General features: G+C 40.1%; 1 protein-coding gene across 1 annotated transcript; it reads left to right on the forward strand.

Annotated features, from left to right (window-relative positions):
• Positions 1–1,127: 1,127 nt before the first annotated feature.
• C19H1orf146 (chromosome 19 C1orf146 homolog) lies at positions 1,128–19,026 on the forward strand. The gene is made up of 4 exons (XM_045138695.1): positions 1,128–1,206; positions 16,825–16,993; positions 17,746–17,824; positions 18,619–19,026. The coding sequence occupies exons 1-4, from the start codon at positions 1,128–1,130 to the stop codon at positions 18,751–18,753; spliced, it is 462 nt and encodes a 153-aa protein (XP_044994630.1). The 3' UTR covers positions 18,754–19,026.
• The last annotated feature ends 501 nt before the right edge of the window (positions 19,027–19,527 follow it).

Here is a 19,527-nt window from a genome sequence, read left to right on the forward strand (position 1 = left end):
AGGAGGATCACCTTGAATTCGAGGCCACCCTAAGACTATATAGTGAATTCCAGGTCAGTCTGGGCTAGAGTGAGATCCTGCCTTGAAAAAAAGAAAACAAAATAAATAATAAAATTTTTTTAGTACACTCGTGTCTTGACTGACTCATTATATGTCAGGTATGAAATTTTCTATTTATGGTATTATATTGGCATTCAAACATTAGGTTTGAGAGATTGGGAAGATGGTTCCGTGGGTAAAATACTTGCTGAGCAAGTGTGGGGATCTGGTGTCAGACACCCAGCACCATGTAAAAGCTGGGTGTGATGGCCCGTGGCAGATGTATCTAATTGGAGCACTGGGAAGGTGGAGACAGGAAATCCCTAGGGATGGCAGGCTAACTAGTGTAGCTGAGTTGGCGAACTCTGAGTTCACTGTGAGACCCAGTTTCAAAAAACAAAAAACATAAGAAGGGGCTAGGGAAATGGCTCAGCCAGTAAAGTGCTGTAAGCAGGAGGACCCAACTTCAGACCCCCAGCACCCCCATAAATGCTAGACAGGTATGATGGCCACCTATAATCCCAGTGCTCAGAAAGCAGAGTTGGGATCCGCAGAGCAAGCCAAATAGATAAGCTCTGGGGCCAAGTGATAGACCATACCTCAATACGTAAGGTGGTGAAAGACTGAGGAAGACATCTGATGTCCATCTCAGACCTGTACATGCATGAGCACTCACACACATATGAGCATGCATATACTCACACACCAAAACCCCAAGTTGGAGAGCAACTGAGGAAGATAACCAATGTTGACTTCTGGCCTCTACCATCTTCCCTCTTCCCACCTTCATCACTAGGTTTTGTTGAAAGCTCTGTGTAGCCTCTTGGTTCTGCACAACAACTTCTTTTTCTCCTTTTTGATACTAGGGATTTTAATTGTAGGGCTTTATGCATGTGCCCTACCTCTGAGATTTCTAACCCCCTAAGCTATAATTTACAAACAGAAAATGTCTTCAGGGAAAAATGATGTCATATGTTGGGTTGATCTCCCTGTTGTAGTTACTGTCGTGTTGCTGAGACAAAACACCTGACCAAAAGCAGCTGATGGAAAAAGGTTTATTTTGGCTTACAGTCTCAAGGGAAAGCATCATGGCGGGGAAAACATGGCACAAGCATGAAGCTGTAACATGTCTGGGTGGAAATTGTCTGAGTGAGCTAGATAATACTGGTGAGCTAGGCAAACACACCTCAAGGTCCTCCAAGCACTACTGTACTTGGAAACACCAAGGATAAGTGTAGAGAGAGGAGGATTGGTTGTAAGTTTTTATATAAATCCATTAGACCTCTGTAGACTCCCTTCTCCATCCAGAGCATCCAAGAAAACCGATCCCAAAATGCTTCTGTGGAAGAAGCATTTTTTTTTCTGGAGCAGTTGAGCTAGAAACATGTATTTCAGGATACAGGCACATTGGAGATAAGTTGCTAAAAGTACTTAAATGAAATGAAAATATGAAACTATTGCATCCTCAGAATCCTTGTTCTTTATCTCTTCCTGAGAGTTTGTAATCTTTTACACAGGAGATTGGAAAATTCTTCTTCAGAGATCTCAGTAGACCACAGGAAAGACCTCTGCTTATAACTTGGGGAGATACTCTGCAGTGGCCAAATGGCTGACTAAGCTGCAAAGGCCACCCAGTGATGCAGCCCAGCCAAGAAATGAAACTCCAGTCACCCTTTAAGTGGCGTGGCATTAGGACCAAGTAGGTTCATGGCTTGAAGCCATGCTAGCCTTGTCTAAAAAGCCCTTTCTTCATATCTGTAAGTTATCCACATTAATTTTCTACTGATTTTCTCACTCTGTGAGATGCCTTCCCTCATATCCTACATGAAATAATATCCTTGAGCATTCATTCTGCATGTACCCCCAATTTATTTTCTGTATGACATGTGCATGTAAATGTGGTGTCTTCCTCTAGGTGGGCTCCACCTTCCAAATGTTCCAAGGTGAGGACTAAGTAGGAAACTTAATCACAAACACCTGAGGCTTTGGGAGCATGACAGTCAGTCATCACATTCTGCCCCTGGTGCCCATGGACTTGGTAGTTTAGAGGCAGTTTATGTGAGAGGGTGGCTGTGTTCTCCAGTGTTCTGAGAATTTGAGTAGGGTGAAATGGACTGAGTAGAAGAAATGGACTGGTATGAGCAGATAGATATGAATAGAAAGAAATGAAAACTTCAGAGAGGAAACTAGCCTGCTTCAGCTGCAGTTGTTTGAGAGATTACCAGCATTGAGATGGGACCAGCTGTTCTACATTGAGACAGCAGAAAGAATGCTGACTGTTGAAAGTAGGAGGCCTGGATACTGAAGGAGTGTCCTACTCTTCAAAATTGGCTTTATTCCTGCCCCCCACCCCCCACTGGGTTAGCAAGTTTGTGGTACCCCACCTGGTACTATAAAATATCACAAATGGAGGAAAGAGGGTCATTGGATTTACAATATGGTTTGTTTTTTTGGAGATGGCCCCTAGGTGATGTGAGGCAGGGTTATTGCAGTCCCTGTGTGGAGGCTGAATGGATCCATGAGAGGAACCATGTGTTGAGGTGGAGACCCCAGGTTTATTTATTTTTTTTAAGTGCCAGGGCTATAGAATTACCACCAAAAAGAGGTGCTGGTTCAGGATGGAGATTTCCCTGGGCTGTAGACATCCACACTAGAGGGGTGGAATTGGAATTCTAGGGACTTTATCACTGGTTGCAGACATTGGACTCAGAACTAGATGATCTGATGTTTTCCCTGTTTGTTTTTAGATCTTGCATTGGTTTACTCTTTCCTTGCAATGCCATATTCTGCAGTATGAATGATTACTCTGTGCAATGATGTGTTTTAGGTTTTACAGGCTCACAGTGAAGAGCCCTTGGACTATGGAAATACTTGAATAGTGTTGGAATTGATAAAAATTATGAGGGCTTTTAAAGTTGGACTGAATGCATTGCGTTTTACATTTTACATGGTCATAGTTAGGGTGGCTAAGGTGGAATATGGTGATTTGAATTAGATGCCCACCATAAACTATGTTCTGAATGCTAGGTCCCCAGCTAGTAGCAATTCGGGAGGCAGAGCTCTGTGGGAGGAGGAGGTGTGTCAGTGGGGCAGACTTTGAGGTTTATTAACCCCAGTTTGCCAGTGATAGTTAGCACACTGTATAGCTGCTATTTTCCGTCTGCTGAGGCAGAGGTAATGTCTAGTCTCTGCTCATGCCATGTTTTCCCCTGCCATCATGGAGTTTCCACTAAAGACTATAAGCCAAAATAAAAACTTTCCTCCCATCAGCTGTTTTTGGCCAGGTGCTTTATCTCTCAGCAATGAGAAGGTAACTACAACACCCTGTCTCAAAAAAACTCATACAAGAAAGAAAGAAGAAGAATTAGGGATGCAAGGTTGTTTAAATATTCCTTACAATGGCATTTAGAAGATCCTTAGAATGCATCATTTCTCTCTGTCTCTCTCTTTCATATACATACTCATAAAACATTTCTGTGTTCTTTTTGTTCTTATTTTTCTTAGATTGTGGCACCATTAGAAGCTGGCTGATTCAAAGATATACAAATGGCTGAAAATGGTGAAAAAGAGAGAATAAAATGGACAACCACCATTATTATTAGCTCATCTCTTAAGGTAGAGGGGTATTTGGACCATTTATCTTTAATTAAAAGAGCAATTTAAAAAATGTACTTTATTAATTACTTACATTGGTTGTGGGGAAAAGGAAATAAAATGCTAAGTGTATCTTAAAGCTAAATTCTAAACCTTTTGCATCCATACTCAATGTTCTATTTCCCTAAATCTTTGAAACTTTTTCTAGTCTCTCCTCTTTTTTCCCTCTCTTTCCCTTTCCCTCTCTCCCTCTGCACTCCTTTTCTTGTATAATCTTCCCTTTTAAAATGTGCTTTTCTGCATACCAGGGGCACTAAGAAGTTATGTTTTCTGTAGTTTCTCTTGCTGTTGATTTCTACAGTTTAGTTAAAATAGGAATCAACAGCAAGAGAAACTACAGAAAATATACAAACACATGGAGATCAAACAATAAAATTTTAAAAATATTTTATGAGAGCAAGAGAGAATTAGCACACAAAGGCCTCTAGCCACTGCATTTGAACTCCAGACATATGTGCCACCTTGTGTGCATGTGTGACCTTGTGCACATGCATCACCTTGTGCATCTGGCTTACCTGGGTTCTAGGGAGTCAAACCTGGATCCTTAGGCTTCACAAGCACGTGCCTTAACTGCTAAGCTGTCTCTCTAGTTCCCAACAATAAACTTTTGAGTGATCTGTGGATCACAGAAAAAATCATGGGGCAATTTAAAATTTTCCAGAATCAACTAAAAATGAAAACATAATTTTTCAGCACCCCTGGTATGTTATTTCAGTTTTCTTCTGTGTATTAAGACTTGATTTATGTCTTAAATATAATCTGTTTTGGAAAAGATTCGTTGGCTACTGAGCCAAAAATAATGTCCATTTGACTTGTAGTTTTGTTTAGCTCTATATGTTTATTGATTACTTTTGTGTCTAATTTATTGGTGAGAGTGGGCTATTGAACTCATCACTATTATTGTGTTGGAGTCTCTGTCCTTTTATGTCCATTAATGTTTGTTTAATGAAGTTGGGCATGACATCTTGGCTTATATGTTTATAATTGTTACATCCTCCTGATGGGTTCTTTCCTTTATAAACATAGATTGACCTTTGTCTCTTCTGACTAACTTTGGTTTGAAGTCTGCTTGGTTGGCTATAGGACAGCTACTTCTGTTACCCTTCAGGCTCCATTTTCTTGGAATAGTTTTCCCCATTCCACTTTTAGGTTGTGTTTGTCTTTGCTGCCTTTGTGCACTTATTGAAGACAGCAAGCAGTTTGGGCATTGTTTTCTAAATTCAGCCAATTTATGACTTTTAATTAGAGGATTGAGACTGTTAACATCCAGACCTATTATTAAAAGATACATACTGATTCTTTCCATTTTGGTATTTTTGTAATGATTATTTCTTAATGCCTGTTTGCTTTTCTATTCTTCTAGTGAGATTTATTCTCTCTCTTATTCTCATGATTACACTTATCTTCCTTTCCATGCATAAAATTCCCTTAAATATATTTTGCTGGCTTATTAGCCATGAATTCCTATAGTTTGTGTTTATCATAGGTCTTCTCCTTATATTTTTTTACAAAGTTAAAAAAAAATTCAGCAGTGCTAAATATTGAAACTAGGGCCTTGCACATGCCAAGCAAGCATTCTACCTCTAGGATATTTCTAGGCCCTCTTCTTAGACATTGAAGGATAACTATGCTGGATATAGTAATCTAAAATGGCAGTTACTGTCTTTAATGGCTTCATGTATGTCATTCTGTGCCCTCCTGGCTTTTACCTTTGCCTCATGTGTGACTTGGTTCTTCTCTCTTGCACTGTGCTCTCTGTTCTGTTTACTTGGTATTTTAACTATAATATTATATGGAGGAGTGTCTTTTCTGGCCATGTATCTTTAGGGTCCTTAAAGTATCCTGTGTATGGAGCAAGAGAGAATGGGTATGTCAGATCTCCGACTACTGCAAAAGAATTCCAGGTGCATCTTTGTGCATCTGGATTTATGTAGGTACTGAGGAATTGAATCCAGGCCACAAACTTTGTAAGCAAGTGCCTTTAACTGCTGAGCCATCTTCCCGCCACCCCCTGCCTTGTGTCTTTGATATTTCTTGTTGTTTTTTTTTGCACGTGCGCGCGCGCGTGTGTGTGTGTGTGTGTGTATGTTAGAATTTGTACATTTTGGGGCTGAGTTGCTAGCTGGAAGTTTTAATCTCTCATGTTCTTTCATTGAAATATGTGTAAGGTTCATTATATAAGCCTAGGTCAGAGCACAGGGAAGTGCAGTTTCTCATAACTGGGCTGGGATTATAACTCAGTAGATAAACTCCCACACTGGTCAGAGTACCAGACCTAATACCCAGCACCACTCCAAAGAAAACTAACTATAGCTGGGTGTGGTGGTGTAGGCCTTTAATCCCAGCACTTAGGAGGCTGAGGTAGGAGGACTGCCCTGAATCTGAGATCTCCCTGAGTCTACAGAGTGAATTCCAGGTCAGCCTGGAGCAAAGCAATACCCTATCTCAAAAAAACAAAAAACTAATTGTAGTAACTACAACCTAGACACGCCAGCTATGGAAATGCTGTGATAATAAACTAAAAACAATGACCACGGGCTGGAGAGATGGCTTAGTGGTTAAGGCGCTTGCCTGTGAAACCTAAGGACCCAGGTTCGATTCTTCAGGTCCCTTGTGGGGCAGATGCACATGGTGGCATATGCGTCTGGGGTTTGTTTGCACTGGCTAGAGGCCCTGGTGAGCCCATTTTCTCTTTTTCTCTCTCCTCCTCTCTCTGCCTGTAATAAGAATAAACCAGATAAAAACAATGACCACTGTTCACTATTTCCATGGTATATTAGTTATCTTTGTCATTGCTGTGACCAAATCCCTGACAAGAAGTAGATTAACATCTCTAAGAAGGGGATCAAGGGACGCCTGAACACACTTCCTGCTGCTGGTGTGGGTGACACGGTGATGGCCACAGTTAAGAAGGAAAAACCAGAGTTAAGAAAGAAGGTCCACGGGCTGGAGAGATGGCTTAGCGGTTAAGGGCTTGCCTGTGATGCCTAAGGGCCCGGTTCAAGGCTCGATTCCCCAGGACCCACGTTAGCCAGATGCACAAGGGGGCGCACGCATCTGGAGTTCGTTTGCAGTGGCTGGAAGCCCTGGCGTGCCCACTCTCCTGTCTTTCCTCTGCCTCTTTCTCTCTGTCTGTCACTCTCAAATAAATAAAAATAAACAAAAAAATTTAAAAAAAAAGAAAGAAGGTCCATCCAGCCATGGTGATTCAACAACGAAAATCATATGGGAGAAAAGATGGAGTATTTCTTTTTTGAAGATAATTCAGGGGTCATTGTAAACAATAAAAGTAATGAAATAACAGGGCCAACTAGTTGCAAAGGAGTGTGCAGACTTGTGGCCCAGGATTGTATCCAATGCAGGCGGCATTGCATGACCCTCCAGTGTATTTGTAACATATACCCATTAAAAAGTATTTGCTCTGAAGAAAAAAAAAAAAAAAAGTAGATTAAGGTGTGTTTATTTTGGCTTCAGCTCCAGGGGTACAGTCTGTCATGGCAGGGAATGCTGATGCTCAGCTAGCGTTCTTCCTATTTAGCCTTGTAGGACTTAAGCCATGGGATGATGCCCATAGTTAGCATGGGTCTTCTCACCCCACTTCACCTGACCTGGAAACTCTATCAAAGACATGCACAGATTGCCAGCTACGTGATTCTTGAGCCAGTCAACTTGAAAGTTGAGATTATCCATTAGGTATCATCAAGGTTTGCAGGTTAGCATTCTTTTTTAATAAACTCTGGATCAGTTATTAAGTACCATTTTCCACTTCTAGTTCCTTTCATGTAAGTAGATTTTCTAGACACTAGTTTTATAATTTTTAATTTATTTAATTTATTTACTTATTTGAGAGAGAGAGAGAGAGGAAAATGGGTGCACCAGGGTCTCCAGACCCTGCAACCAAATTCCAGGTGCATGCGCCCCCATGTACATCTGGCTTATATGGGTTCTGGGAGTCAATCCTGAGTCCTTAGGCTTCACAGGCATCTTAACTGCTAAGCTATGTCTCCAACCCCAAGACACTAGGTTTTTTTTTTTTTTTTTTGGTTTTCTAAGGTAGGATCTCACTCTAGCTCAGGCTGACCTGGAATTCACTATGTATTCTCAGGGTGACCTCGAACTCTGGGTGATCCTCCTACCTCTGCCTCCTGAGTGCTGGGATTAAAGGCGTGCGCCACCACGCTCGGCTCCAAAACACTAGTTTTAAAGCACAGTGATACTGCAAATGCAAAAAGAATTATTATATAGGTTTCATTTGGAATGCTGGCATAAACAAAGTGAAGCAAGCTTTTTTATTTTTTATGTTTTGGTTTTTCAAGGTAGGGTCTCACTCTGGCCCAGGGTGACCTGGAATTCACTATGTAGTGTCAAGGTAGCCTTGAACTCACAACGATCCTCCTACCACTGCCTCCCGAGTGCTGGGATTAAAGGCATGCGCCACCACGTCTGGCAGCTTTTTTAAACTACAGTATTTTTCAGAATCTTGACTATACTCAGGTGCATTATAACTCTCCCTGCTGGGCTGGGAGATGGCTTAATAGAGAAAGCACTTACTATGCATTATAAAATCCTCAAAAGGAGGCAAAATATTGTCCAAAGTTTTCCACTCATGTCTGAGTAAGAACCATCATTTTATAGTTCATGCATAATATGGAACACATTTTGGAAAATCAAGTCAATTTCTGGATTAGTTTGACACAACTACTAAACTTCCTGTTTTTCTCAATTGAGCTCTGCTTTCATCTTCACAGTTTCGTTATTTTATTTTGTGTTGAATGTAATTGGCATAGCATATATGTATCTTCATGAAACATGTATCTGCCTACAGCTATTCCTAACCTTGTTACAAAGTTAACTGACTCATGTACACCTTCCATTCACTAAATAAGAGTCAGATTCTAGGTCTGAATGTCTTTGCATATGTTACTCTATGCTCTTCTCACCTGTTTCTTCTCCTTTGCATGTTACTGTCTGCTTTATATACTACATTTTTTCATTTTAAAGATTTGATTCATATTTTAGGAATTTTCCTGGCTCTTTCATCTATTATAGCTCTTTATAGTTTCTAGTTCTTCACTGAAATTCTGGACCTTGTCTTTCATCTCCTTGAACATAGAAAGCATGGCTATTTTAAGGTAGTATAGATCTCCTCTCTGCTCTTTCTTTTGGTTATTATGGATGGTGGTTCTCTTTCATGTAAACTTACCTCATATGTCTTATTTTTATTATGTCGGAATTTGTATTTAAAGGATGGTAAGGAGGCTGGAGTGTAGCTCCATTGGTAGTATACTCACCTAGCATGCATGAAGCTCTGCATTTCATCCTTAGCACCACATGGACTGGGAGTGTGGCAGTGGTGTAATGGAATAGTGGCACACACCTGTAATTCCAGCACTCAGGAGTTCAAGGTCACCTTCACTATGTAGAAAATTTGAGATGAATTTGGGCTACATGGAATCCTTTATCAAAAAAAAAAGTACAAATAATTTGAGGTCTATAGGAATATGATATTCCTCTAGAGAAGCCCTACTTCTGTAAAAGAATTAAACTAAAAAAAAAATGAATTAAACTAATGTTCCATTTTCCAGGTTAAACAGAGTTTTTTTTTTTTTTTTTGGTTTTATGAGGTAGGGTCTCACTCTAGCTCAGGCTGACCTGGAATTCTCTATGTAGTCTCAGGGTGGCCTTGAACTCACGGCGATCCTCCTACCTCTGCCTCCTGAGTGTTGGGATTAAAGGCGTGCGCCACCACGCCCGGCTTAGTTTTTAATTTCAGATGAGCAGTGCATTTAATGTAAGTCTCAAATACTGCATAGGTTATACTTATATTTCAAAATTACCTTATTGACCCTGAGGATATAGTTCAGTGGTAGAGAACTTATGGAGCATGTGCAGGGCTCTGGATTTGATCCCAACAGTAAACAAAATTACTTTTGTAATTCAAACTTGGCTTGCCATGGTGTATTCGTATTGGCTAAGCTTGTCTGAGCAAGCCCTACTTATGTGTTGAGTGAACGTCTTTTCTGTGCATCTAACAAGGCACTAGCTCTGGAATTGCTGAGAAAACCATCATCCACTTTCTTTGTTCTGTAGCTCTAACTTGATTTAGAAGAACGGACTGAGAAATGTTCCTTTAGGCAGTGCTTCTGCACGGTTCTTTAGTACTAGTGACTCAGTATCACCTTAGAACAATTTCAGGGACTGAAGAGATTTGAAGCTGGGCTACATTCCTGTGAGAGCTGCTCCACTTTTGTCAAAGCTCTGCTCAGCCTCTCTTCTACCTCATCTTGAATTGGCAGGCACCCTTAGGGAAGAACTGGCCTAAATGTTGGGGGTCATATCTTTGAATTTTTGTATAGATCTTGGCCTTACAATTCCTTACTATTCTGCTAGCTCTCTGATGCATTCATACAGATTTTTTTTTTTAATTGTCATTTTTCAAGTTGCCTCCAGCAGGAGATTTGGCCTACATTGTTTAATCTGCCGCTGCTGGAAGCAAAGCAGTTTTAAAACCACAGAAGAAAGAGCTGTAGCTGAGCTCCAGGACAAGATTGAAGTAACAAAATATTCTCCTTAAGAAGGAAAGGAAGCACATTTTAGACTATGTGATTAAAGTATATATATTCTGATTGATAAATAAAAATTAATTTACCTAAGGTATTTTTATCTATATAGTGACTAATAAGCTTGAATTTTAACCAACCAGGAAACACCATTAACCATTTAGATTTTACTATCTTGGTTAATAAGATTTCATTGCTTAGAATAGTAAATGAGATAATTTTTAAAATATTTAAACCAGAAGGTTGTGATGTTCTTTATATTTCCTAGTTTTACTTTAAATTATTTTTTATTAATTACTGACATACTTAGTATGGATACATCATGTGTTAGCACCATCCTTTCCCTCATCCCTGACCCCTTTCTGAAGGGGTCATTGGGATCGCAGGTTATCCCCTTGGAGGTTGTAATTTATGTGTTGTGTGAGCAGCAGTCAGTTGTTGGAGAGGCAATGCCTCTGGGCATGATATCCCAACTTGTGGCTAATTTTTTCTTACTTCTGAGTAGAATTCCATTGTGTAAATTTACCACAGCTTGGTTATCCATTTGTCCAGTGATGGGCACCTGGGTTGATTCCAGTTCTTAGCTATTATGAACTGAGCAGCTATAAACATGGTTGAGCAAATATGTCTGTAGTGAAATGTGGAGTATTGAGAGTAAATGCCCAGTACGGGAATGACTAGGTCTTTTGGTACCTCTATATTCATCCTTTTGAGGAATCTCTATATTGATTTCCAGAGTGGTTGTACAAGCTTACAATTCCACCAACAGTGAATAAGGGTCCATTTCCCCATATCCTCACCAACATTTGTTGTCATTTGATTTAAAAACAATTTTTTTTATTATTTTTATTTATTTGAGAGTGACAGAGAAAGAGGCAGGTAGAGAGAGAGAGAATGGGCGCACCAGGGCTTCCAGCCACTGCAGACGAACTCTAGATGCATGTGCCCCCTTATGCATCTGGCTAACGTGGATCCTGGGGAATTGAGCCTCGAACCGGGGTCCTTAGGCTTCATAGGCAAGCGCTTAACCGCTAATCCATCTCTCTAGCCCTCATTTGATTTTTTTTAATGATTGCCATCCTTACTGGAGTGAGGTGAAATCTCATAGTTGTTTTTATTTGCATTTCCATGATGGCTTGGGATGTTGAACGTTTTCTTAAGTGTGTGGTAGCCATTTGCGTTTTTTCTTCTGAGAATTCCCTATTCAGTTCTCTGACCCAATTTTTGACTGGGCTGTTTTAATTTTTTTAAAACATTTTTTTTAAATTTTTATTTATTTATTTGAGAGCGACAGACACAGAGAGAAAGACAGATGGAGAGAGAGAGAGAATGGGTGCACCAGGGCTTCCAGCCTCTGCAAACGAACTCCAGACACATGCGCCCCCTTGTGCATCTGGCTAACGTGGGACCTGGGGAACCGAGCCTCGAACTAGGGTCCTTAGGCTTCACAGGCAAGCGCCCAACCGCTAAGCCATCTCTCCAGCCCTGTTTTAATTTTTTATTGTGTAGACTTTTGAGTTCCTTAGATTCTAGATATTAGGCCTCTGTCAGAAGTATAGCCGGCAAAAGTTTTCTCCCATTCTATGGGTAATCTGTTGACTGTTTATGATACGTTTGTTAGTGCAAAAGTTTTTTAACTTCATGAGATCCCTTGGTTGAGTGATGGTTTAATTTCCTGGGCTACTGGGGTTTTGTTCAGGAAGTCTTTCCCCACTCCTATATCATGGAGAATTCCTCCAACTTTTTCTTCTAGTAGAAGAGTTTCAGGTTTTATATTGAGGTCTTTAGTCCATTGGACTTGATTTTTGTGTATGGTGAGATGTGTGGGTATAATTTCATTTTTTGCATATGGTTATTAAATTTGTCTAGCACCAGGCTGGAGGGATGGCTAAGCAATTAAGGCGTTTGTCTGCAAAGCCAATGGACCCAGGTTTGATTACCCAGGACCTACATTAGCCAGATGCACAAGGTGGTACATGCATCTAGAGTTTGTTTGCAATGGCTGGAGGCCCTCGTGGGCCCATTCTAAGACACACATTCTCTCTGTGTCAAATAAGTAAATAAATAAAAATTTAAAAAATAGAAAAAACTGTCCAGCACCATTTGTTGAAGTTGCTGTGTTTTTTCCAGTCTACATTATTGGCACCTTTGTCAAAGATCAAGTAGTTGTAGTTACTTGACCTGAAGTCCAGGTCTTCAATTCTGTTGTGTTTGTCTCTATTTCTGTTTTTGTGCTGGTACCATGCTGTTTTTGTTACTATAGCTTTGTAATATAGCTTTAAAATGGGTATGGTGATACCTCCAGAGGTATTTTCTTTTGCTGAGGAAATGTTTGGATATCTGAGACCTGATGCCATTCCATATGAATTTTTAGATCATTGTTTTCTATCTCTCTGAAGAATGATGCTGGAATTTTTATTGGTATTGCATTAAATCTGTATAATGCTTTTGGTGGAATTGCCATTTTCACAATATTAATTCTGCCTATCCAGAAGCATGGCAGGTCTTTCCATCTTCTCAAGTCTTCATTTTCTTTCTTGAGTGCTTTTATGCTTTCATTATATAGGTCTTTCACATCCTTGGTTAGTGTTATTTCAAGGTATTAATTCATTTTTATTGCTATTGAAAATGGGATAGCCTGGCTAATTTCTTTTTCTGTATATTTGTTTTCTGCATATGGAAAGGCTGCTGATTTTTGTGTTTGGATTTTATGTCCTGCCACTTTACTGAAGGAATTAATCACCTCTAGGCTTGTATCACTTACGTATAGGATCTGCAGATAAGGCTCCCTTGACTTCTTCCTTTCCAATTTGTATCCCTTTTATTTCTTTCTCTTGTCTTATTGCTTGGGCTAGGACTTCTAGTACTATGTTAAAGAGCAGCAGTGAGAGTGGCCACCCATCTTGTTCCTGATCGTGATGGAAACTCCTTGAGTCTTTTCCCATGGGGTATTATTTGGGCTTTAGTTGCTTTATATATAGTGTTTATTATGTTGATATCTAAACCATCCATGCCTATTCTCTCCAGCATTTTGATCATGAGGTGATGCTGTATTTTGTCCAAGGCCTTCTCTGTATCTATTGAAATGATCATGTGGTTCTTGTGATTGTTTATGTGTATCCTAGTACCCTAGTATCAAGGGTGGCCTTGATCTCATGGCAATCCTCCTACCTGTGCTTCCCAAGTGCACCATCACTCCTGGCTCTACTTTTTTTTTTTTTTTAATATCTTTATTTATTCTCAAGTAGAAAGAGAAAGGAGAGAGAGAGGAAGAGAGAGAAAGAAAATAGGATAGATAAGATAGAGAAAGGGGAGAGAGAATGGGTACACCAGGGCTTTTTGCTGATGCAAAAAAAAAAAAAAACCTCCAGATGCATGTACTGCTTTGTGCAACAGGCTTTACATGGGTTCTAGGGAATCAAACCCAGGCCATCATTCTTTGCAAGCAAGCACCTTTAACCACTGAGCTATCTGCTCAGCTGGTTTACCTTTAAAACAGCCTATTAAAGTGACTATAATATAAGCAGATGAGCTAGAGCATTGCTTGTCAACCTGTGTGGTATTCTCTGGCTTTGGCTCTGTGGTCTTCTACCAACCATCTAAAAAACAATACCTCACGTCTTCCATAGCTGCACAATAATTCAAGTAAGAATCCATTGCCAAAGTTTCTTGAAAAGAATTTGTATTTTTCTTGGTTATTCTCAGTTTATTTCTTTAGTACTGTTCCTAAATAACATTAACTGTAGTGCATTATATCATTTTTAAACTTACATAGTTTTAGTAGAAATGGTTTTGATTTATTTAAAAGTTTTTTTCTCTAAAAGTTTTGTTTGTTTAATGACCAGATATTTTAGTGTTATAGTTATAAAATAAGCCATTAAGCTTATATTTTATTTTTTGGAGGATAAAAAATATTGTATGCTTGTCTGACATTGGTATTTCTAAATGTTTTTAAAGAATTGTGAAATTGCGACGGCTCTAGAAAATCAAAGCCACAAAGTTCGGTATTCAGACACACTGGAGAGTGGATCCATCGTGTTTTCTCTTTCTGGTACAGTTCTTTGTTGACTGTTTTAGCCAAAAATTTTTATAAGATATGAGAATATAAATTCTAATAAGTTTTGCAATTCAGTAACCATATAACAGCATAAAGGGTCACTGGTTGGAGTAAATGTATTAAATTTTGTTACTGCTGCAAAAGCAGCACATAATGGCCAATTACAGATGTTCCCTTTAAGTTACAGTGGTTAATGCTGAGTCAGTAGAGTCTGGGAAAACTACTTGCTTTGGAATTAAGATGAAAATAGAAAAATCCATTTTCCCAATAATCAATAAATATTACATAATTGGACAAAATTTACATACAGAAACAATAAATGAAACTTTTAAATTGCTTTACATGAGGATTTACTGAAAAGAAAGAAACATTAGAACTTTATGAGGACAAAATAATAGAAGTATACTTGAGGCAAAGTACAGCAATTGGACTGGCCTAAGAGAATGCTGGGGACATGAGGAGGCCATTCCATCTATGTTTGGGAAGTAACAGAAGTGATGAGATACATGGACTTTAAAAGTAAAGTTTTTGTCAAGCTGGGCATGGTGGTACATGAGGGTAGCAAGTTCAAAGGAAGTCTGGGGTACATTGTGAGACCCTGTCTCAAAAAACAGAGAAGCCATACATGGTGGCACACACCTTTAACCCCAGCACAGGGGAGGCAGAGGTAGGAGGATAGTAGTGAATTCGAGGCCACTCTGAGACCACATAATGAATTCCAGGTCACCCTGGGCTAGAGAGAGACCCTACCTCAAAAAAGGAAAAAAGATTTGATAAGGAGGTTTACTACTCAGCAGAGGTTTTAGAAAACAAATGCTTTTACACTGTCCTAGAGATCAGAAGTGGACCAGCCCAAAACTTGCTCTTCCAGGTTGAGTAGAAGTATTCCAGGAGACTGAAGGCCATTCTCTCTCTCCCTGCCCCCCTGTATCTTTCTCTCTCAAATAAATAAAAATATCTTAGCCAGGTGATGCACGCCTTTAATCCCAGCACTTGGGAGGCAGAGGTAGGAAGATCACCATGAGTTTGAGGCCACCCAGAGAATACAGAGTGGATTCTAGGTTAGCCTAGAAAAAAAAAAAGTATTCCAGGAGAAATGAAATGGTTTTTGGTGGCTTTCTTTTATTCAGTCCTTCTGATCAGCTTTATACAGAGTTGCTCTTTCCTTGTTAGGGAAGGAAACTTCCACTCCAAGAGGTTATATAAATTGACCACATTCACTTGGTGATTATATAATCACATGAACACTTTTCATAGATTATGTCTTAACCACATTTTTTGAAGAGCCATTTCTTTAGTTGATTTCTAGCTTTAGAAAATCATGATAGACTTTTCTGAGTTGCTGAACACATCCAGGTGCCTGTTAAGATGGAGGGCCAGGTAGGACATTGACACTCCAGTCCCCTTTCTGGTCACCTGCTCCTGACCATCTCTTCACCTGCCTGTTTACCCGTATCCTTTGGAATACTCTAATAAGCCAGGGAATGAATGTATCTAATTTTTTTTTTTGGGGGGGGTTTTGAGGTGGGGTCTCACTCTGGTCCAGGCTGATCTGGAATTAACTCTGTAGTCTCAGGGTGGCCTTGAACTCACGGCGATCCCCCTACCTCTGCCTCCCAAATGCTGGGATTAAAGGCGTGCGCCACCACGCCCGGCATATCTGAATTTTAACAAGAGACTTTTTTATTTTTTTGAGACAGAGTCTGATTGACCTGGAATTTCCTGTATAGTGCAGGATGACCTTGAATTTACCCTAATTCTCTTGTCTCAGCCTCCCAAAGGTCTGAGGTTACAGGCAAGTACCCCATCTGCCTTGAAAGATTAATGGTTAAAATAAAAATTAATCTTTGCCCTAACACCTTCATGTGGCCAATGCCTTGGTCTAAGAAAAGAAAAAGATGTAAATGAGCAAAACAGCTTTTTCCTTAAATATTTCAAATGAGCCATTCTTATATACAGAACATATCAGGTAACTGCCTAAATCACTTTAGTGTGTAAAAATTGTAAGTTCTGCTTCTTTTGAGTTTGGGACAGTATTTTCTATTGATTTTTTTTTTTTAAACTTTATTTTATTTATTTATTTGCTAGCAGAGAGAGAGAGGAGACAGACAGATAGAGAATGGGTGCACCAGGGTCACTAGCCACTGCAAATGAGCTCCAGACACATGTGCCCCCTTGTGCATCTGGGTTACGTGGGTACTGAGGAATAGAACCTGGTCCTTTGGCTTCACAGGCAAGCGCCTTAACTGGTAAGCCATCTCTCCAGCCCCTCTATTGATTTTAAGTTTGCACATTTTGCTCTGCATTTGCTCCTTTTAATTCCTCCGCCCTCCCCCCCCCCCCCCACCAGGGTAGGGTCTCCTTCTAGCCCAGCTGGACCTGGAACTCACTGTGTAGTCCGAGGCTGGCCTTGAACTCTTAGCATCTTATCTCTGTCTTCTGAGTACTGGGATTAAAGGCATGCACCACCACATCTGGACTCTTTTTGACTTTTATTACATTCCCTTTTCCTAGGAGTTGCATTTTTATTGATGGATGCTAAAGAGTGCATTACGTCAGCTGAAGAAATATTTCTACCTAAAATTGAGAAGTTTATTAGCATTCACAAAAATAGTTTTTTGGTTCTGTCTGCCCCCCTCCATGGGCCTGAAGAACGGAAGCTCATGTTCAGGATTCAGCAGAGGTATGTGTGCAGAATGTTCCCTTACACCGTGCTGTCCCCTTCCATTCTAATTCTTTTAGGCAGGTAAATTTGGTTTTGCTAGAAGATGAATTTTGTAATGTTAACCTGCCATATTGAATAAAACAGGCCAGACAGCTTCTGTAGGAATCAAGGTGACTAGAGTTCATGCTGATTTATGGATTTATTCTGTAAGAGCAAACAGAAGTGAGCACTTGAAGTTGTGCTAACGCCACCTCAGATCCCCCAAGGCGTAAGACAGGGCAAGGAAGAATAAACACGTAACAGAGTACAGCTTAGTCTCTTCACCTATATTTTAAAACTATTTTATTTTGCTGGGCGTAGTGGCACAACGCCTTTAATCCCAGCACTCAGGAGGCAGAGGTAGGTGGATTGCCGCGAGTCCGGGGCAACCCTGAGACTACATAGCAAATTCCAGGTCAGCCTGGGCTAGACCAAGACCCTACCTCAAAACCAAAACAATATTTATTATTATTTATTTATTAGAGACAAAGGGAGGGAGAGAGAGAGAGAATGAGTATGTCAGGGCCTCTAGACACTGCAAACGAACTCCAGACCCATGTGCCACCATGTGCATCTGGCTTACGTGGGATCTGGAGAATCAAACCTGGGTCCTTAAGCTTTGCAGGCGAATGCCTTAACTGCTAAGCCATCTCTCCAGCCCTCTTCACTTATTTAAGGGAACAAGTATCAGTAAGTTGTTTGATGTGTAAGTCCAGAATTTTCTTTTTCAGATTCTTGGGAAGTAACTTACGGATACTTCCAGTACACAACACAGTAAATGCAATTAATCTTATGTGCACTGTAGCCAGGGTAAGTCATCTGGGGAAGATGCATTATCAAATCTACATCAGGGCCAGAAGGGTTACGTTTAAAAAATTAAAAACTTCAGCAGGGCATGCTGGCGCACACCTTTAATCCCAGCACTTGGGAGGCAGAGGTAGGAGGATTGCCATGAGTTCAAGGCCACCCTGAGACCACATAGTGAATTCCAGGTCAGCCTGAGCTAGAGTGAGACCCTACCTCGAAAAACAAAAAGACGACAAAAAAAAAAAAAAAAATTCAAACTGTACACCCTTTGAGGATTGTCAAAAGCCCTACTTCTGTTCAACTCTTTCTAAGCCAAATGTGGTCTCAAGTTCTACATTTACTTCTGGTAGCCACTCATTCATGACTAATTTGTGGCAAAAAAAAAAAAAAAGCACGCTATTTATATATTGTGCTGTTATTTATAGCTTCTATGAAATGCTGGTTATATTGTAGTCATGAACCATGTAGGTAGGTTCCAGTCCACTTTCTTTTCATGCTTGTCTTCTGAAGTGTGCGCAGGCACCCCAGCTCCCCTGGGCAGTATGCTCCTCCTTTTTCTTACATTTGGAGCACATCTCCATCAAAGCCACATTAATGCTGTCCTATTTTGTCGTTGGCTGGGGGAATTACATGTTTGAAATTCTTTAAAAATAGAGATTGGGTATTTTCTTATTACTCTATCTCCTATGTATTTTGAGTACATAGGTACTAAGAAGTATTGGCAGAATTGGTTATTTTTTATGTGACCCTGAAAAAAGAGTTTCTGTAAATGATGCTGCATGTTCATCTTCTTTCAGACTACCTCCAAACCAAACATAGACAGCATCTGTTACAGAATGATCACAACTAAAGCATACATCATCGAGCAAAGTCCTGTTTGGAAAACACTTCAAAAATTAAAGCTGAGTACTGATTCAATTAGCCCAAATTAAAAGTATGGATTATAAGCCAGGTGTGGTGGCATACTTGGGAAGCCAAGGTAGGAGGACTGCTGTGAGTTTGAGGCTGAGTTCCAGATAAGCCTGGACTACAGTGAGATACTACCTTGAAAGCAACAACAGCAGCAGCAAAGTATAGATTAGAAATGTACTTCTGGAAGGGTATAAGCATAAGCCTATTAAATTATAATGTACAAATATATACTTATGGATGATGGGCTGAAGAAATGGTTCAGTGGAAAAAGCACCTGCCACATAAGCATGAGGACTGGAGTTCAAATCCCCAGAACCCATGTGAAGCCAGACACTATGGTGGGCATTTTAATCCCCAACACAACTTTTTTTTTGTTTTAACTGCTGATCAAGAAGCATTTTTATAAAGGATGTTTGTATTAATACGAGTGTAATTAAAAGTGATTTAATATTAAGTTTTCTTGAGTGAGTCCTTTAGTAATGTTTAGAAAATAATTGGTATGGGGCAGAAGGTACAGCTCAGTGCCTGTCTAGCATACACAGGCCCTAGGTCCAATCTCAATACCACATGAAAGAGAGAGAAAGAGAGGAGAGGAACTGGTATACATATAAAATTCAGGCAAAGCTAGACTTGGTGGTACATGCCTTTAATCCCAGCACTTGGGAGGCAGCTATAGGACTGTCATGAGCTCAAGGCCACTCTTGAGACTACAGAGTGAATTCCAGGTCAGCCTGAGCTAGAGTGAGACCCCACCCCAAAACAAACACACAGACAAAAACCCCAAAAAGCAAAAC

The sequence above is a fragment of the Jaculus jaculus genome, chromosome 19, assembly GCF_020740685.1.
Source record: "Jaculus jaculus isolate mJacJac1 chromosome 19, mJacJac1.mat.Y.cur, whole genome shotgun sequence".
In the NCBI taxonomy this organism is placed as follows: Eukaryota; Metazoa; Chordata; class Mammalia; order Rodentia; family Dipodidae; genus Jaculus; species Jaculus jaculus.